General features: G+C 40.7%; 1 protein-coding gene across 2 annotated transcripts in view; it reads left to right on the top strand.

The window, feature by feature from the left end:
• The first annotated feature begins 1,874 nt into the window (after positions 1–1,874).
• Positions 1,875–21,876, top strand: part of tnikb (TRAF2 and NCK interacting kinase b) — a 108,551-nt gene continuing 88,549 nt past the window's right edge. Inside the window, exon 1 of one of the 2 annotated variants that reach the window (XM_036557944.1) lies at positions 1,875–2,206. In XM_036557944.1, the coding sequence (XP_036413837.1) occupies positions 2,150–2,206 (57 nt within the window). In that variant the 5' untranslated portion in view covers positions 1,875–2,149. The remainder of the gene's footprint in view (positions 2,207–21,876) is intronic. The other variant, XM_036557945.1, reaches the window with a different exon arrangement.

Here is a 21,876-nt window from a genome sequence, read left to right as displayed (position 1 = left end):
CAAAACTGCTTATTAACATATTACAGTTAAGAACCTTTTTCCTTCTCCTATAATGTGGCCACCTCAGGGATACAAGGGTTTGTTATGACAGCGACATCTATGTTGCCTTTCAGTTGATTCATTCTTGGCAATAACAGTGTTGATGTATGTTTCATTCATTTAGAAATGATATAAACATTTCAATCAAGTAAATGCAGCGCATCACTTTTTCACTACACGCCCACACAAAACGCAAGCATGTTGGGTTATTTGTGGGTCAAGCCATACTCTGGGTTTAGTCATATGCAGTGGTCATGAAGTGGTCCTGAAGATTTCTGCTTTGGAGCGCTGTCACTTTAAATAAAATGTTTTTCCATCATCGCTTATGGATTTTGATGAGCTCTCGCTCTCTCTTGGATCATATTTGCCCTTGCCTTTGCCAAGGGCTTAGAAAAAAACATGTTTTTCTAAAGTGTCCCACTTAAAAGATCATCGCTGAAAGAACCACTGACATACAGTAATAACACGTTAGGAAAACCAGCAGCCATTTATAAAGCAGATGAGGTATTTATAAATGTAGATGGGGAAAGAACTGATGATCGTAACAAAGACTCAACACAGACACACAGACTGTCACTGTATTAGGTTTCCTTTTTTATGTTTTTCAAAATTTCTGCACAATTAAATGATCCATTTTAGAGAAACGTAGAGTCAGAATTGCTCGGAGTGATAGGAACCAGACGTCTGTAAGGTTTAAAGTGGAAGTTTACTTATGTTTCCATATTTCCGCATAATTCAATCATTAAAGTGTAAACAATCATTCAGAGTGGTTTGGTGTGAAATGTTTCATTGTAGAGACTTGTAGAGATTTCTTTACAGTGGTGGTGATAGGAACCAGGGGTCACTATGTCAACAACACAAATGTACCCATTTTATTTACCATCCAGAACCACCAGAGAAGAGTGTCTTCTGAGGGTATATATGGACTGTTGATGATGATAAAATAGTGATAAATCTAAAAAAGGACGTTTTCTTTGGGGACTATTTTGCCTCACATCGCCCTGCATGTATCCCTGCACCATAAATGGATTTTTAAAAAAATACATTTTAGGTTTAAACATTAAAACATGTCATTTTCTCAAAATTTTTATAAATCAATCAGGTCATTTATTCGTAACCATTTTATGTAATAGCTTTCTGGGAGCTTATACAAGCATTAAACCCTTCAGACGTCCGGTTCCTATCATCACTACTGTAAACAATTCTGACTCTCCTAGCTTCTCTACAACAGAGCATTTCACACCAGACCACTCTTTGTTTAGATCGTCACAGTTTAATTATGCAGACATTTTGAAGTTTTGGTGGAATTCCCCTTTAAATGCCTCTGAAAGCTACCTCAGAGAAAGCCATTACACATTGTTTTATAAGAATAGTATTAATATTTTATAAGGTTTTATCAAGCAAAATGTCAGATGTACCACTATTTTACCATCATCAGGATTATATAACTCGTGTAGCCCGTAAGGAGGCACGTGTAGGTTCACTGCTGGCTTTGGGACAGTAAATACAATGGCTATTAATATTTATGTTGTAGATATTGTGACCCCTGGTTCCTGTCACCACCACTGTACAGAAATCAGAGTCGGTACGTTTCTCTACAAAACACTGCCCCACACCAACCACTCTGAATGATTTTTGTTTACATGTCAGTGCCCGAATTAGGCTGAAATTCGGTGGATTTCCCCTTTAACACTCTGCTCGATGACGTGCGCCACGACGGGGCGTGCGTGTCCCTCGTAGCCCCGCCCCCTCGTCCTCGAACCCCTCCCGCTGATTGACACCCTTGAGCAAAACGAGGCGTGACGCGCGCGCCCGTGCGCTCTGTGTACCGCTGCTGCTGCCGCTGCTTCAATTGCTGCCTTCGGCGCGAGCTGTGTTGTAGCGGCGCCATGCACACGGCGCGAGGAGCGTCCGGTGGAACCGGTGGGGCAGAAGAGTGAGCGCGAGCGGCTTCGACCTACCATCACCATCATCATCATCAGCATCATCATCCTCATCATCCTCATCCGGGAAACTGAGTGAGAATCACACGGAGCGCGCCGAGCCCGTATAGATGCGCGTGCGGACATTGTAGCTGCTGCTTTTCGGGGGGCGATTCTGTGAGCTCACGATGGCGAGCGACTCTCCGGCCAGGAGTCTGGACGAAATCGACCTGTCCGCGCTGCGGGTGAGTACGGAGGCGCGAGAGAGAGGGGCGAGGAGCGATGGGCGCGAGGGGTGGGGGGGTGGTGGTGAGCCAAAATGGGGGGGCTGAGGATGTTCAGAGCCGTGCACCTGACTGACCAGCAGCATAAACCCCCTAATGAAAAAGATCTAGACTCCTAAAACAGAGGGTTCTTTAGTAAAACCTACTCAGAACCCTAGAACCATTTGCATGGCTCAGCGGCTCTTCGAATGGATGCAGAACGTGTGTGGTTCTGTATGGAACCTATTTGAAAATGGTCTTAAATAGCACCAAAATGGGTTCTTCTATTGTTGCAAGCTTGAAGCAGAACCCTTTTTGGTGCCATATAGAACCATAGCCTACACAACACATTCTCCGTCAGTCCGAAGAACCTTTTTACATGCATGAAAATGGTTCTGCATGGTTCTCATTCGCTGTACTAAAGAGTGAGTAGTAATACGATGGGATTCCTAGAAGAATATTGGAGTGCATATGGTCAGTTAGTGTCCAATAGGAGGACCATTCAGTCGCGTGCCGCACTGTGGACGTCTGTTATAATGTTACAGCAGGTCTTTCTTATGTAAAAGCATCCTGCATGGCTCCTGTACAGCTGCCGTTAATCAGCATGGGCTCGAGCGTAATGCTCGTGCACGGGCCTGCGATTGTCTTCCAAGGGTGTGATGCTTCCACACTGCAGTGCTGATCCTCCGGTCTCCCAGTGCATTGAACAATATGGCCAGAAACGGTGGAGTAAGACGGGATTACTATGAGTCGTGTTGGCTACAGCAGCTGCTCAGAACAATGAAATGTAGCTTGTATGTTGTAATAACGCTTGTAATAATGTTACACGGCTGCAGTGTCAGTGTAGTGCCATGTCTTTTTAAAGGAAAGTGAACTTAGCTTCTTATTCGCCAGCTTCTTGTTCGCATTTTCGAATTCACCGTTCCACCTTAAATGGTGCAGCAGCTACATTCAGGCGCTACATTCAGCCCGAGGCTCCTGAATGTAGCTGCTGCACTATTTAAGGTGGAACGGTGAATTCGAAAATTCGAACAAGAAGCTGGCGAACTAGAAGCCAGCTAATGTTTTGAGGATGAGACCGCATGTCCATTTAGTCTCCTTTCCCGTGTCATTTTTCCAAATATGTGCTCGGACACCCTCCACACCCCCCACCAGCCCATCGTGTGGCGCCTTCTTTCCGTTCATGCAACGACGCGAGTGCGAACGTGTGCCGCATTTCTCCGCCATTTCGTGTTTATGGTAACAAAAATGCAACGTGAGCCAACCTGCAGCACCTCAGGCAAGCCTGGACGTGAAGGGAGCCGTGCTGATTCAGGCTCATTGAGCGTTGAGCAGACCTGCTTTATTTAGCGGTGAGGGGGGAGGAACTGGGCCATTCAGGCACCCAGGCTGCTCACATTCATGTCCTGCACGTTTACATGACCTTCCGTAATGGTGCTGACTAATTTGGGGCTTCCTTGTTGGTTAGCCCACATCTTTTTGATGGGAAAGCAGTGATAAAGTGCCACCACAAGTGCTGTGAGAAAGGATCTGACAGAATGACATGATAGCTGGCAAAGTAGGGGTGTAGCGATGTATTGATTTTCAGGTTGGATGCAATTTTGAGATCAAATTTTGAGTTTTGATTTTTGATATTCATTAAATATGCCTTTGTGTATGTATGTATGTGTGTGTATGTATATATATATATATATATATATATATATATATATATATATATAAATATTTTATATACATATATACATATTTTATAAGCAACTAGACATATAAACATTGATGTGCCTATAGCCGAAGTCCCCTCTGCCCACTGATAGGATGCAGACATGTGCCTGGGTTTTGATCACTGACAGTGGTTTCCATGAAAGGCAGCAAAGGAGATATTAAAGCTAATTTTTATATCAACGTTGCAATTTGAGGGAGCGATTTTCAAATTACAGAAGCTGGAATTTTAATTATTGCCTCTACTATCAAGACAGTTTTCTTAAGCTTTGAAAAAACTGAGCCGGTAAGTGATTAAGGTCAAACAAAGCCAGCCAGACAACCATGTAGAGGTGGGCAATATGATGATATTTGTTGTTATCGTAATACACTTTGTTGTTGCTGTAAACTAACTGGGAGTCTGGTGTACTATGTCCTGCGTTCAAGCCACAAGCCAGAACACAATGTATATTCTGGACTTCTTGGCCAATGTATATATGCCAGTTGGTATAGTGTAGTGGGCAGCACCTCTGCCTTCTATACTGTAGACTGGGGTTCAGTCCCCGGCCTGGGCAAGCACCCTACACCATACCAATAAGAGTCCTTGGGCAAGACTCCTAACACCACCCTCGCCTACCTGTGTAGACTGATCAAATTGTAAGTCGCTCTGGATAAGAGTGTCTGCCAAATGCTGTAGATGTAAATACGAGGCCTTTAATTTATTGAAAATAATCGCAATTTAAAATACATTCGCAATATTTTGTAGAAAAATCGCAAATTGATATTTTCCCCAAAATACATGTTGCCTTTTACGTTGGGTGTAAATTTCATGATGATTGGACCAAAAGAAATGGCCCAAAGTTACTTGGACAAAAAGTCTGGTTCCATTGACTTACATTAAGAGTAAAGTATGTTTTTTCCTTCTCCTATAAAGTTACCATTTTGGAGATGCAAGGTTTTGTTCCGACAGCAGCGATAAACTGTTTCGAACATTCGTTTTTCTAGGTTTTAATCGAAATGGTTGCATCCTTAATGATTTGTTTCTTATCTTTGCTCTGTCTCAGTCTTGAAGACTGTCTTTCAGAAGGCTGTCAGCTAATCCTAGAAAAAATCAGAACAGCATTGAACGCTTGGAAAACCAATGTTATAGACTTTAATAGCAAAGACTGCAGCATTTTCATGCCTGCCTAGAAGACGTAGGTCATTTATAGTCTACCAGCGGTTAACTTTAAAATGGTCAGTGCTGAAGGTGAAGAAGAACCTTGTCATATGCTTCAATAGCGAAAATAGCAACTGTTGGTTAGACTACATCTCCTGAACAGGAAAACCATGCTCAAAAATCTGATGAAGTGGCATAATATCTACCACAATCAAAGATCTAATCAGGTTGCCTTCATGGTAATAATATTTCCTGTGACTCAGTCTAGAACACGGTCTTTAAAAGGGCATCAGCAAATCTCTGAAAAGATCACTAGTTAGCTTGTTAACAGCACTGAATGTGCAGAAAAATCTAGGTTTTAGTCTGTCTGCAGCTCATAACGGTAATTTGGGTCAAGCTTGGAATGATCCATGCCCTTCTTCTGTCGTCTCCTACTCACTCGTGTAGGAAGATGGAGGTTATTGACATTGTTGAATGACTCGAATGACCGAGATTCAGTTTTTGACAGAAACTCCATGCCTGGTTTCAGAGCAGCTGCTACGGCTGCACAATATATTGTTTTTTAATCATTATCACGATATTGGCCTTCACTGTACTGATAATATAACTCTGCAGTATGATTCACTGTAACCAATCACAGTGTTTTTTACTGTTTTACTGCTTTGAGCATCCAGTCACAGTTCCAGATGCTGTTTCTCTGGGGGTTTTGATGAATCAAGGTATCATATGATGGCCCATTGTATCAAATTACTTAGCGTGTCTTTAACACGTCACATTGTTTCACCTTTGCGTTTGTATTATACTGCAAGGTGCACTGCAGTTGCACTATTTACCAATATGATCGCAATATTAGTACTTTGTCTATATCGTGTAGCCCCAGCAGATAGTAAATATGAAACCGTACTCCATTCTCTATGCTTATCTCCGGCCTCGCTGGGTTTCAGGTGTTTGGGATGCTGTATTCTCTTCGCCACCACCACACCCATGGGCAAAACTGTCTTCCTCGTGCCTAGCCACGAGCTCCTTGCTTTCCCAGGGTCCCTTGTGCCTGAAATTAGGTCACCCAGTGCCGTGTGCATGGTCTTGCCTCGCTGGGGAAGCGTATCTGTGCTGCACGTTTCGCTTGCACGAATCCGAGCGCCGGAGCTGATACGTCTTACCCTACCTCCTGGTGCAATGGAGATGTTTTTCTTTTCTTTTTTTTGGTCCTTTTCGTGGCGATGCATCTGCTGCTTCTGCATGTAAAAAAGAAATCCCACCTCGCATGACATCATTTAGGATTTGCTTCAGAAGCAAAGGCGGAAATCCTTGCTTGTTGTGAAGCACCTCTGCATGAAGTCATCGACCTGGAGGTGGTAATAATCTTTGAAGCCAGAATCTGGCTTTTGCCAACAACAGGGGCTTTCAGACAACAATGCGGCAACAAGACCGCACCTGCTAAAAAACACTACGCTCTCTAATCATAAGGCTCAGAGCTTATCCCGAGGGGGCGGTGGCGCTGTTTCGGCAGTTCCCAGCTGGGACGTTGAAATGACATCGGTAGGCATGCTACAGTAACGCAGCTTCATGCATGAACACGCAAAGCCCAGTAGATGTGAATGCATCTCTTTAGCTTAGGCACATCACATACTTCGGGAGTCAGGAGTGCGTTCAGCGTGTTCGGAGGACGACATGGAAGAGGAAACACAAAAGGCCGGCCTGTCGTTTTGCTCCGTCAATAATTAATGCTGAATAGAGCGCTCGTCCTGAGGACACATCAAGCCGAGCGCTAGAAAGTAGAGTGTCGGCCATATTTATCTTGTTTCATTCCGGTTGGTGGCTTTGGAGTTTTGGGCCCCGGGGCGGCGTTACTCAAGCACGGAGCAGTGCCGAGTCGGCCTGGGCTTTGTGCTCAGGAGGCGAAACATTCCTGCGCTGAGTGGTACGTGGGTGGCTGTCAGAGCCAGACTACAGCCACTTAGCGTCCAGCTCCCCTCTAGACTATTACTGCCTTCACATGCTTGTCGGATGTTCCTGTTTTACCACCGGCTAAGTTGTAATTACGAAGTCTTTGTGTTCAAGTGCTTTGTTGTCGGAAACATGGAGGATTTGCTAGCAGAGCCTATTTGGTAGATGCACCGGTAAGATTTGCTATTAGTGAACCTGCCCTATTTTGGCATCTTTCTAACAAGTTGCTTGTTGTAATAATGTCCATAACGGTTAAAGATGTAGGAAAACATCTGTGGCCTTATCAGTGACTGCTAAAAATAAAGAATTTACCACTAAAACTGTTCTTTTCTTTGCCATAATGAAAAAAGCAAAGGTCACTAACAAGTTCGAAACCCAAGTCAACCTCAAAAGTGTTTGAACTGGAAGGCATGTTCACATTTAGATAGGGGAACTCTTTAAGATAAGTGTATGACCACCCCAGACTAAAGTCCTCCTCTCATTGGCTTCTGCATTAGTGCTACAGAGTGGACGATCTTTCTGATGCTTCTCGAGATTGTGGCCAGCATGTGCGGTGAAGTGAAATGTGCCGTTTGTGACGCAGCGGAGCCGACTTCCAATGACCCAGTGCCCGCGTGAGCCGAGCCTGTCAAAAGAGCGGTAACGAAGCATTGACAGCAGAGGCGTAGAGGTGTAATGTGCTAATGTGCTGCTGTAATTGGCGCTGAATTAGAGCTCCTGCCGGATCATTTGATTTATTTAAGGCCTAGTGGTTTAGGGAGCCGCATTTGGGCGTATGACTCAGCGAGGGCAATCTGTTTCTCTTTGCACGCGTGGAAGACAGCTGCTCTCTTCAAAAACCTTGCCGCTCACATCCCATACTCAAGGGTTCTGGTGGCTTTATGGACGCCGTGCTGAATGGCTAGTCGGTGTGCTGTTCAATGATGTGTTCAAAAATAATGATAAAAAATTCTCTCTCCTATTAGAAAGGGCTTTTCAGTTATGGGTAAATTTGTTCCTCGTTTGCTTTTTTTACCTTTTTCATGTTCCTTTTTCTAGTGACACACAGCAGGGTTTGCTTTTTTAGGGCAGGCTTGTGCCTGTAATCACTATAAAGACCCTTGCCAATAGGACAGAATATAGGCTATTGGTCAGTAGGCCCTCCAGGCACTTCATTCATGTGTAGGCCTGTAGCTGCTAAGCTGAAGGTTTTAGCTCTTCTCAGCATGTCTGAACAAGTGTTTGACAGTGCCTGGATTTTAGAAGAGCATTTGTAGGTTTTGTAAGCTAGTGGAAGGAATGAGGTAGTGAACCTCTTCTGTAAAGGCTTATACACCAATCAGGCATAACATTATGACCACTTCCTTGTTTCTACGCTCATTGTCCATTTTATCAGCTCCACTTACTATATAGGTGCACTTTGTAGTTCTGCAGTTACAGACTGTAGTCCATCTGTTTCTCTGCATACTTTGTTAGCCCCCTTTTACCCTGTTCTTCAGTGGTCAGGACTGCCATGGACCCTCATAGAGCAGGTTCTGTTTGGATGGTGGATCATTCTCAGCACTGCAGTAACACTGACGTGGTGGTGATGTGTTAGTGTGTGTTGTGCTGGTCTGAGTGGATCAGACACAGCAGTGTTGCTGGAGCTTTTAAACACTGTGTCCACTCACTGTCCACTCCTACCTTGTCAGTCCACCTTGTAGATGTAAAGTCAGAGACGATAGCTCATCCACTGCTGCACAGTTTGTGTTGGTCATCCTCTAGTCCTTCATCAGTGGTCACAGGACGCTGCCCACAGGACGCTGTTGGCTGGATATTTTTGGTTGGTGGACTATTCTCAGTCCAGCAGTGACACTGAGGTGATTAAAATCTTATGTTATGCCTGATCGGTGTATGTATGTTAAGGTTTGAGAGTCTTCACACAGCTTTGTTCACTTAGGCTGTGACTGATATGGAACCCAAACACCCTCATTAGTATCGTGCTGTATGTAGTATGTAGCTCTAGTTTATTAAATAGCTCAGAAAATGCATGAATCACTAAAAGAGCATGAACATTAGTCACTTGAAAGACTTGGTCAACTTGGGTGTAACTTTAGTACAAAGTACAAGTATAAAACTTGGCTAGGCTACACATTTTGCAGCAACCTACAACATTTACCGTTCAGTGTTTTCCTCTGTAATGAGCTGCGGGCCGTAAATGCATTAGGGTGTTTGTTTTTAACTGTACACTGCTGCCATTTTTACAGTGTTTCACCAGAGAGTCAAACATTCAGATAGATTTATTTACAGAGGCTCAGCGGCCACTTTAACCTTAGCTAGTATTCCTCTTTCTGTTGCTTAGTAACAAGCAGCTCTCAGTGCACTTTGGTATACATTCAGCTGATGTAGTGATCTGCGGTTGTGGTGGGCAGTATAACAGTATTGTGGTTTCACGGGTCACGTCACCATGGGGAGCTTAGGGGGTGAGGCCATGCAAAGGGGCTCTCGTGATGTGCCACACTACTTCTGTAAAAAAGGACATTTGTAGTAGTAGTTGTTGTGTTGTTTATTGAAATGGTGTCCCGGCCTCCACGTGTGTAGTGTCCTCCTGTGTTGCTCCCTCCCGGGATCGGTGTTGGGGTTACACTAGGCTGGGAATTTCTTGCTGTTTACTGAAGTAGCTGTTCAATGAATATAGAGGATTTGCCTGTATGTGCAATGTTTTCCGCATCTTCTTCTGCGCCGACACTACAGTATTTACTGTTAGGGTCCAATTACATTACATATTTCCTTGATTTTCTGTGTGAAAAGTGAACACATCCTCTACAGGGAGCACTTTATTTATCCGCTGACTAACATTTTAGGAAAAAAACATTAAATAAAATCTAAAAAATATGTCAACTTTACCGAATAATCAATAAACGTGTGTTAAAATGTGCAGAAGTGTGTTCTCTGTAGAGGATGTGTTGACATATTTTCATTCACAAAATCAATGAAACATGTTGTTTGACCAAACCTTTGCATGCGACTGTGTGGTGGGGTGGTATGGCAGCACTGCTGGTGTTTTTAAACACCAGCCAAAAGTATCCAGCCAACACTGATGTTATGGTTAGAAACTGAGCTATAGGCTATGTTCACATTACCAGGTTGAAGTGGCACAAATCTGATTTTTTGCCCTAATGTGACTCAGATCTGATGTTTTCAGGGCTGTGTGGACACGCAAATCTGATCTTTTCAAATCCGACCTGAGACACTTTCATATGTGGTCCTAGATTGGATACGTATCCGATTCGTGCTCATGCGACCTTAATGTGACGCTGAGATCAGAATTCATTGTTTTTTTTTCCATTGCGCGTGCGCCATCATTCAGCGTTACCATGGCAGCAGCGCCGAACAGAAGTTAAAGCCTGTAAACGGTGGAAAAGCAACACATCTCACCTTTTTCTACTTCATCTCACTCTAATAATGAAGCTGAGAGCTGATCAGAGTTAATTATCTTCTCAGCGAAGCTCGTTCTGCTCGTTAGTCTGTTTGCTGATGACGCACCTGATTCATTCACGTGACGTTACTGAGTAGGATGTGCTCATGAGGGTCATTTCAGGACGCCGGTTCGTTCACATTAACGACAGATTTGAGTCACTTACCTAAACGAGTGTGGACCACGTCAGATCGGATTTGAGCAAAAAATCGGATTTGAGCATTGAGGCTTGTAATGTGAATGTAGCTATAGTCTCAAACTACACCAGCAGTGTGGACCATCTAGGTGGGTCCACCTTCTAATGAAATGGCCAGTTAGTGTGGTCTTAGTTAAAGTGATGCAACGTCCAGCAGTTCAAAAATGACCTTCCTGCCAGAAAACCTTTGCTCAGATGCGATCATTCCTGGTCGTATGAAGGTAGCTTTATTGTTAGCTTATAAGCTGACCATGAAAAACGAACTTCTCCTCCTAGAATGATAATAAGAAAGTGTATTTATATGAGTATTCCTGGAGGTATAATGACTGAGGATAATAAGTCCTGGTGAGCTGGTGTTGTGCTATTCCAATCTTCACCTGCAGAATTTCTGCTTTACTTTCTCGGCTGCCGTCGTCTCTATAGGATGCTTTGTGTTCCCTCACCTCTCATTACACTTCCAAATTCATGGCCTAGAGCTGTATTCTTTAATGAGATAATCACATCCCTTTTCCCATCAGCCGTATAGACTCATGGTGTGATTCATATGTCTGTGAGGAAGGATTTCCATTGCACAGTTACAGTGCAGAGTGTGAGACTTGTACTCAAAGCATTTGAGACGATTTTGTACATTTTGTATTTGTATAATTTAACATCTTTTTGCTTCACGTAGGCACCATATTACTGCTGCATGCTACCAAAGCAGTGTATAGCGCTTACATTTCTGTGCATTAAATGGGTTTTGTCACCATATATTAGGGATTCTTGGTCATGTTGACATTGAAGTGACCCTAAGAGTTAATGAGATATTAACCTTGGAGATAAAAAGGCTTCAGCTGATTTCTAATGCACTGTAGCTTTTAATCATCATACACAAACAGGGTAATCTGGTAGACTAGAGCTAGAAGGATTTTATGCCATAATTACAGGTATAAATGTTAAACCATTTTAATCAGAAATATCTGAGGGAAATCTTTCAGTCACTGTGGGTCACACTTTTAGGTACTACTAACACTTGAGCTGACCAGTGCAGCGATGGATTGTAGCTTTTTCTTTAGTTTATTTTCGTTGTTTGTTTGGTGTCATTTCTTTATATCTGCTAAATAGCTCTAATTTTATTTGATTGTTTTGATTTGTTAATTTTATTTCTCTTAAAGTTTCCTCATTTTTAAATGTATGATATGTATTTGTCTCATTTTGTTTTCTCTGCTATACTTTTACTATTACTGATTTATTTTTACTCAGTTCAATCCCTTTTTTCTGTAATGATGTGCCTCCTTGTTAGTTTGTTGAGTTAACTTTGAGAACTGAGAAATATCTTGCTGCACTGTTTGTAGATGCATAGAATAATGTAATATACTGGCACTTTACAGAGCTGTAAAACTTATCAGTGCTTTACTGAGTTGTTTATCTGTGTATTTTCCTCCTGACTTTACATGATGCAGCAACAAATATGAACAGTGATTTCGGTATTTGAATACTGGCTTGTGAAACGGTTAACTGAGTACTCGAGTAGCCGTGCATATACAGTTGTGTGCAAGTTTGGGCACCCCTGGTTACCCCTTTGTTGATTTTTTGAGTGAAAATAAGTTCACACATCCTCTACAGAGAACACACTTGTGCACATTTTAATGCAATATTACTGTTTATTTGCTAAATGTAACATACTGGGTAAAAAAAAACATAAGTTGTGGCTTCTGCAAATGTTATGACACATAGATTTTATGTTAAATAAATTTAAAAAAATGGAAAATTACATATTTCAGTTAATTGTAACTTTTCCTCACTTAGAAAATCAATAAAACATGTAATTTGACCGGGGTTATTGTAAGTTTTGCCTACATAAATGGACAGTCATGCAGTTTTGGTTATTTTGGCTCTGTGCTCTACTACATTGGCTTTGACATGAAACAGTGACCTACAGAATTAGACAAAAGTTACAATTATTTTGGCTATTTTACTGACTGTATATAATATTCACAACCATTTTCTACATCGTTTTTAGACAAATTCATAGGTTTATGGACCATAAATATTTGGACACTTTGGTGCTCAGTTGTGTCCTGGGTCGCTAAGTGATGTTGCATCATTACACTCTTACAAGAGACCTAACAAAGATCCAGAAAGGCATTCCATCTGTGGATTTTAGCAGTGTTAGAGTAAAGAAGTGTTAATTCCAGTAAAGCAGGTCATCCTGAGGCTGAAAAGTCAGAATAAATCAGTCAAAGAAATCAACAAGATATTTGCTGAAAAGCAACTGCTTGTTATGAAACAAGAACATACCGAACATACCTAGCAGTATCAAAGATCACAGTCTGGGATTCCTAAAGAATACGCTTTAGTCATGAAGAAAGACTGTTGATCTGATTAAAACTCAATCCAGCAGATTTGCCCAACATTACAGTTCACCCTGATGCAGTCATGACAGAGAGTTTACCACAAGATGTAAATCACTGGTGAAGCCACAAGAACAGACCTTCCACTAAAAAGTACATTAAAAAGCTCGTGGAGTTCTTGAGAGATTGTCTTCTGGACAGATGAAATGTTAGAAAATAACAGTATTACTTTTTTGCTATACTGCATATCAGGAGTCGGCAACACGCGGCTCCGGAGCTGCATGCGGCTCTTTTACTGTCCTGTTGCGGCTCCACAGCAGAATTAGATTTTTAGGTAAAAATAAAATAAAGCTCTGCTGATCGTTCAGCACAGTTTAACAATAAATGGAGTTAACGTAGCCTGCAACTGCTAATTCTGCCTTTAAGCCTGATGGTTGGTGCGCAGACTGCTGGTCACCATAGCAACGCAGATAACGACTTGCCTAGCTAGTAGCTAACGAAAAGGCGAAGAGAGAGATTTAAGATAGACGTCGATAATTTGGAGATGAATAGACTTCATTTATAGTCACTCCAGCTGGTTTTCTGATGCGTTAATTTGCAGCGAGAAACTGTCAAACACTAAAAAGTTGCGAGGCTGAAGTCAGTTTCTCATTCACCAGCTTATTGTCCCGTTCCACCTTAAATGGTGCAGCAGTTACATTCTGGCGCCTCAGGCACCATTTAAGGTGGTACGGGAAAATCAGAACAAGAAGCTGGCAAATGAGAAGCGACTTCAGCCTCGTAAAAATCGCACGTTGAGAGACATTTTACAAGAAACTGTTAAACTTTTGGGAAAGTTTCCTGTCAGAGATGTGAGAAAAGCAGCTATAGCTGAACTAAAGCTTAAAGCAGAGTCTGCATTTTCATGTGTATTTTATTTTTAGCCTATACCAGTAACTACATTAGCACGTACCGAGACATATTTACAGCCAGTAATGGACATTAAATGTTGTGCCTCTCAAGGTGGTTTAATTTTTGCTGAGTGGACAAAATGGCTTTTCTTAACATTTGGGTTGCCGACCCCTGGCCTATACTGTGTGCATATGTTCAGTAATCTTGGACGTATCTGTGTTTACTTGTTGTATTGTGGTCTTTATCTGATCGACAGTATTACATAGTAAGTTGTGTCTAGTGAATAGTGAATTACAATAACATTCATTTAACATTCTGTACAGGCAGGACTGAGTCTGATAATTAAAGAATGATTTTTATTTCCACAAAGCAAGACTGCACAACAGTAAATGTTCATAAAGTACGATTCATAATGAAGTATCTTCTAAATACAACCATAAATTTGCTTGTGTGAAGTTTTACAGTCTGCATTTCTAAGTGTTTAAGTGAGTGAGAGTGAGAAATGATTAACGTTTGATTAATATTACAACACGCTGTTATTAATGTCGGTGGTGTGATGAAGCAAATCTGTGCCCAGACAGGAATAACTCACAGGTCTTTACTGAAGATGTGACTCCAGACAGCAGCAGGATGGATTCCGATTTGTACAGAAGCGTCTTATCGGTTCAGATCCAATCAGGCGCCTAATTCATTGTGCTGGAAAACAGAGCAGTGGCGTCACTGCCTTATTACTTACAGACTTCACCGTATTTGATATTTCCACATAATTGACATGTTAATATGACTTGGCTAAATATGGCGCTCATAAAAAATGTTTTGACCGTTTGTCAGACAGACTGAATGCGATGGTTTGTCAGAACATGCTCAGCACGTCTGAGACAGGAACAGCTATGACGTGAACAGAAGCTGCTGTGATTCTATCAGAACATTCAACACAATAACAAGAACTTGAAGTTTCGTTGTGGGTGTTTTATCACGCGCAAAGTATGAAGGGAAGTGTGCACGATTGGTAACAACAACATCCGCTGGTTCTCGAGCGTGTGCTCCGTCTTTGGTAACGCTTGCGGCCGAAGCGCACGCCAGTTTACCGAATTCTTTACTTTCCATGTGAAGAACAATATGTTGAAGTATCGATTACACATTTTTGCTAAAGTGACAGAAGCTACACACTTAAACATGTTTTTAAGGGTTCTTTAGTAAAGAAAATGAACACTCAAAGAACCCTTTGTACAATTTAAGTGTTCTTTGCATTGTGAAGTGTTCTTCAGATTGATGCTCTATATGGTTCTGTGTAGAACCTTTTTGAAAAGAGTTCTATATAGCACCAGAAAGGGTTCGTCTGTTGTTATGATGTCAGGCTTGTTACAATAGAAGCACCCCTTTTTGGTGCTTCTTAGAACCATTTTCAAGAAAGTTCTATATAGAACCATATACAGCACATTCTCTATGAATCGGAAAACCTCTTTATGATGCAAAGAACGCTGTAATCATACGAAGGGTTCTTTGAGTGTTCATGGTACTATATAGAACCATTTTCTTTACTAAAGAACCCTAGAAGAACCATCATTTTTAAGTGTGTAGTTAGGAAGCTCACACTAATGTTGTAACGTTTATGCAGAACGCACAGTTTGTGTGTAATTGTAGACAGTGTGTGTGTGTGTGTGTGTGTGTGTGTGTGTGTGAGAGTACAGAAAAGCCCACTATATTATAGATATATAGTATATATCATGAAAATTCACATCACAATATGTCACAACATGCTTTCGTCTGTATATCATGGATATTGTCAGTACTTAACATTGACTGACTGCATGTTTCATTAGGAAGAGAGCATAATAGGCCTGGTTAGTGGGATATAGTACAGTCCAGCATCAGATATTAGAAAAAAATAAATATTATGAGATATCTTACATGGTGAAAATAACTTGAAGTATCATTATATTATGTTTTTTGGCCATATCGCCCACCCCTACTATATTATGTAAGTTAACTAGTGGTTAACTAGTTAGCACAATAGCAAATTAACCAAACTGGAATCTTCCAACTGCTATTATATATTTCGCTGCTTTTCTTCAGTTTTTAACATAATTTACAATGCCTGTTGCCCTTTATATTGCGTGTAAATTTCAGGAAAAATGGAACAAAAAAAACGGCCCAAAATGACTTGGGAAAAAGTCTGGTTCCAATGGTTTACATTAAAAGTAAAGTAGGTTTTTTCCTTCTCCTGTAAAGTTACCATTTTGGAGATACAAGGTTTTCTTTCTGACAACAGTGTATATATATACACACACACACACACACACACACACACACGCTATTGCAGTGGCGTAAAATGAACACAAAGTCAGTTAAGTTTGTTCATTACAGTTAGTATGATGGTTCCAAGTTCTGTTGGTCCCCATTTGGATGAGAACTTGTTTTTGGAAATGCAGTGGAAAAATGTGACCTTGTTTTTTTTGTAATATTTTTGAGCTCCAGACTTTTTTCTCTGCGCAATAGAAACTCCTTCAATCACTTCACATGCTTGTTTCTAAATCTGAGTTTTGAACACTTGAATATTCTTGTGTAATTGTGAAATAAATACACATGTTGATCCAAACTGTGGCAAAATAAATGAATAAAATAGTAATAATGTACAGTTGTATGCAAACGTTTGGGCATCCCTGGTCAAATTTCATGTACTTTTTTTTTCTGTGAAAAGTTATTATATCCTCAACAAAACCACCACAATGTGTATGTGCTGAATTAAACATATTGAAAGAAAATGTTATGGCACTTTATATTTAGTTTTTTTCAATATGTTAAATTCAGCAAAAAAAAGAAATTGTGCACTAAAATTAGCAGAAAATGTCATATTTGTGTTTGTTCTCTATAGAGGGTCTATATTTAATTTTTAACTTGGAAAAATCAACAAAACCTGTAAGTTTTGCATACGACTACACATCATCACTACATTAACTGCTGCCATTCTGAAATGTAGTGTGCAGGTGATTGTTTATTACTATTTAGTTTAACTTCATCATTTATTATGGCCTGTTAAGTTAAGCATTCAAATGAATTACATTACATCCTTAGCCTGAACTGAAGCCCTTTACATTGTGTCCTTTGTGTGTAAATTTGTAGTCAGTATTGCTGTTCTTAACACACAGCCTATTGCACAGGTCTGTATTTTTAGTTACATGAGGTCAGGTTAATATCTCTGAAGCATGAAACAACATCACCTTTTCCACGGTTGGTAAGTAACTGACCCTGCTTAGTGCTCTGATCTTCACAGTTCACTGTCGTAAACAGACCATTTCCATGGTTGAATTCAACATAATGACAGCCTGTCCATCATGCTGCACACATTCAGTGGTCCTGCCTGCTCAGGGCTGCATGACACGAACAAAACACTGTACTGCGATTCTATTTGTTTATATATAATGATTGCAAAATGTTTTATGATGCGTTAAAAACTACTGGGAATCCTTGATCTGCTGGATTGGCCTGCCAGTGACATTTGTTAGATGGTGTCAGTGCCTTCATTTGTTAAAAGAAAACTCATTGAGGAGTGTCTGTGATGGGTCAGCATACTAACAGCAAACAAAAAACAATTTTGTGATTGGTTATTTGCATATCATTAGCATATTGCAACCTTCGCCAGTGTCAGTATTGCAAAGGCCATTGTTGTGATAATGACTGATCCTTAGGAGTTGCAGTTATTGCTAGTAATTCATGATTAATTATTTATTATTTAGCAAAGTGGGTTCTAAACTTTCAATCAAATGTGTAATTAGAACAGAGGACTGAACGGAATTTGATGTAGTTATTGGTGTGTACACCGCGACCCAGAAGGATAAGTGGTTTAGATGATGGATGGATGGATGGATATTGGTGTGTAGGCCTTGGCGATATGATTAGGTATCATTGATGAATCGCAAGTGACTTGATGACCATACTTAAAAGCTGATGATCGCCGTTTTGGAAAAAAAGAACTTACGGAGAACTCATTTACAGAAAAACAGTTTGCTAAATAATATTAAATAATATCTACACATACTGTTTTATTTATTCTTACTGTTAAAACATTGCATTGTTATGAAGCCTTAAAAGCCTTTAGGCAGCTGTAGAGTAAATTCCCCTCTGTCTCTGCTGCACATTTCCCAGTGTGATTTACCATCTGAGAAAATCGGCAGCGCTTTCTGTACAGCTTAAGTGTCTTTGTAGTTTGAAGGAATTCTGAAAATTCTGAAAATATAATACTACATAGTTTTCCAAAGGCATATATAGCTGAATTCTAGAGTGACTCCACTATAACCATAGAGAACATCTTTCCTTTTCATTTAAACCACGTCGGCATTGGTTTTGGAGATCACTCATTTAGTGTGTATTACGGTCTGAAGTTTCTCTAGGAAGAGGTGCGATTAGTAAGCAAGTGAACCTACACCAGAAGGAGCTCAATAGGAGCATGTTTGCTAACTATTAAAGTGGTTTTCAGAAGAGTTACTCAGTATTTAATGTGTGATTTTTTTTGTTAAAGATTGTCATTAGAACAGTTAATGTTTTAAAAAAAACATATAGAGTAATGCTAGAATAGAAAGTAGCCTAAGCTGCAGTGGATGCTGTGTATTCGTTTGAGGGGGTGGTATAATTGATATTAAAGATTTTTTAATTGGAACATCATCATCATCATCGTTAACCGCTTAGTCCAGATAGGGTCGCGGTAGCAGTTGGGAGAGCAGAGAATCCCAGATGACCCTGTCCTCCGCAACTTCCTCCAGCTTATTCCCGGGGACCCCAAGCCGCTCCCAGGCCAACTTGGAGATATAATCCCTCCAGCGGGTCCTAGGACAACCCCGGGGTCTTATTCCGGTAGGCCGTGCCTGGTACACCCCCACTGGGAGGCGTCCAGGGGGCATCCGGATCAGATGCCTGAACCACCTCAGCTGGCTCCTCTCCATGCGGAGGAGTAGCGGCTCTACTCCGAGCTCCTCCCGGAAGGCTGAACTCCTCACCCTATCAAGTAGAGTGTAGCCCACCACCCTGAGAAGAAAGCTCATTTCCGCCGCTTGTATTCACGATCTCATTCTTTCGGTCATTACCCACAGCTCATGACCATAGGTGAGGGTCGGGATATAGACCGATCGGTAAACAGAGAGCTTCGCCTTATGGCTCAGCTCCCTCTTCACCACTACAGTCCGGTACAGCGACCGCATTACTGCTGCCGCCTGTCCCAGCCTGCGGTCGATCTCACGATCCCTCTTCCCATCACTCGTGAACAAGACCCCGAGATACTTAAACTCCTCCACCTGGGGCAGGTCCTTTCCCCCTACCTGGAGTGGGCATGCCATACTTTTCCGGGCTAAGACCATTGGAACATATTGTGCTAATTGTTTTAAGATATGGCTGAGGTCTACTGATGTACTACAGTGTTGATTTGTTGTAAAAAAAATAAAAACATATATTTTTGCCATTTCTTGATGGAAGCAGTCAGACATGCAGACATTTACTGTGTGATGAAATATATAATTCTGTAAAATGAAAGTATTAATTTTAGACTTCTGAGGGCTAACAAGCTATACATTGTGCAGTTCTGGTCCTGCTTCCTGCAGTTTCTGGTACTCGGCAAGGCCTGAAGTGTTATCGCCCAGGGAGAGGCGAGCTTGCGTTTGTTCTAAGCCCGGAGCTGCTCTGCTTTAAAACAGGCTGAGTTATGGTGTTATTTCCCTGTAATGGAGGAAGGAACAGCAGTAATGGTGTGTAATTTAAGGCTGCTGAACGCAGCTCCAGACTGCCCTGGGAAATCAGGCTGTTAACGGCTGGCCGTGGGAGGCACAGCCATTCTCTCACTTTACCATCGCTGAGTGGATGCAGGTGAATTTTCTCTCCTTTTCGGTTTCTACGGTTCCTAGTCTCTGCCTACCTGTCTGTGTGGGTGCGATTTGGAGACAATTCACACCGTTTGGCAGGCGAAAAAAAAAAATCGCGCTGCTGTAATCCCTGCCCAGAATCCCAGAATAGATGCTCAAACATGGCGCCCTTCCATGTACCTTTCCTCTTTCCAGTATCTGAATTATAAAGGGTCATGTACAGGCCATGCTGCGTTTCTGCATCGATTCTGGGACAAATTAACAGAACTGTGAGCTAGAAAAGCTGTGAGCTCTGCTGGAGGTTCAGGAAATGTTCCACTAAAGACCGCATAAGACTATATACCTTATTGATATAACGAATTTAGAAATTATAGGATATAGAGGTGGGCAAGATGACGAGACTTTTTAATTATCGTGATGAATTGTGTTATCATGATAAACAATGTGCTTTCCTGAGCATATTGTAGCTATCTTCTTTACTTAAAGAATACCGACTGCCTGCATATTTTATTAGATTTTATTAAGAGAGGGAAAATATGATCCTGTTTAACTGGATTTAGTGTATGACAGAATGTGGAAAGTTTAATATAAATATAGTTTTTATAGCAGTTTTTAAATGTGGCATTGCACATGCATTGTATCTGTTAGTCAAAATATTATGATACATAAATATTGTGAAAATGTCTAAGTATCATGATATGATATTTTTGCTCACGCCTAATAGGATATGATTGACTTTATCCAAAATTCAAGCATGGTAATATTGATGTAACCTATGTTTTGATTACACTTCACATTGTGTGTACATTTCATGATGAATGAATTAATAGAAATAGTCCAAAATTATTTGGAATTATATTACATTGCATTCATATGTTCAAAATCATGTGCCATGTTAGTAATTGCTGTTATTCTTTTCAATAATAACTTACTTAAAATTTTACATAAAAATTTTTAAATACATATTGGTGTTCTGCTTATAGTGTTTCAGTGTATCGCTGCTGTCGGAAGAAAACCTTGTATCTCCATTTTTGTTGTTTTTCAGTTTTTGACATAATTTGAAAAAACCTGTTGTCCTTTACATTGTGTGTAAATTTTACAGTGAATGGACTAAAAGAAATGACCCGAAATAACTTGGTGAGAATTCTGGTTCCATTGACTTACATTAAAAGTAAAGCATGTTTTTTGCTTCTCCTGTAAAGTTATCATTTTGGAGATAAGAGGTTTTGTTCCGACAGCAGCGATATATTGAAATACTATAAGCTGAACACTAATATGTATTTTAAGATTTTTATTTAAAATGTGTTTTTTTATTAAATGTCTCAAAATCTAAGACTTTACAAATAATTTTAATGTTAAGTGAAAGAAACTGATTAAAAGCAGCATTTGTTCATTTCACTCTGTTGCGCCAGTCAGTGCAACTGACCGACTGTTTTCTGTTGTCGAGGACATTTATTCTTTGTCACATACAGTAACCTACATACTGTAATCATTCCAGTAAGATTATTTTATTATTTATTTTATTTTGACTGTTTTGATTGAACTGATACGTCGTCAGCTTTTTCATTTTTTGACCCAGTGCGTCCTGAATTTCGGTTTCGGCCTGGAAGTTTCATTCCGATGCGTCACTTATGAAAGCGGTGATTCCTTTAGAGTGGTAATGTACATTATAGGTTAAGAATGTTTTTTCTTTCTCCTGAAAAGCTGCCATTTTTGAGATATGAAGTTTAGTTCCAACGGCAGTTATAAATACTTTGTATGAACAGCGCAAGTCCTAAAGCATATTAACACAGCAAACACCCAGAGGAATAAAAATCACTTTGGACCAGTGGTCTGTATTTTTACAGTGAGTACAACCTCAAGCCATCCACATGTTTTTTTTATCATTAGGGATTTTAAGCATTAACTGATATCATGTTTCATAGCCTATAATCTCTGTGAAGTCACAGTTTTGTTGCTTTTACTGGCCTTCTGTGAGGCTGCTGTAACTAACTAGGCTAAAAAAATGCCTGTGTACTTGCGGACCACCACTTTAGAGACTGTATTCCGTTTAATGATGATCAAATCTAGTGCACCACAGCCAGATCGGCTTGTTTACACCAGCTAGTTGAAAAGAATGAATCATACAGAGGAAGAGAACTGA

Source organism: Colossoma macropomum, unplaced genomic scaffold, assembly GCF_904425465.1.
Source record: "Colossoma macropomum unplaced genomic scaffold, Colossoma_macropomum, whole genome shotgun sequence".
In the NCBI taxonomy this organism is placed as follows: Eukaryota; Metazoa; Chordata; class Actinopteri; order Characiformes; family Serrasalmidae; genus Colossoma; species Colossoma macropomum.
The sequence above is the reverse complement of the archived record's forward strand: the minus strand, read 5'-3'. Positions and strand labels throughout refer to the sequence as shown.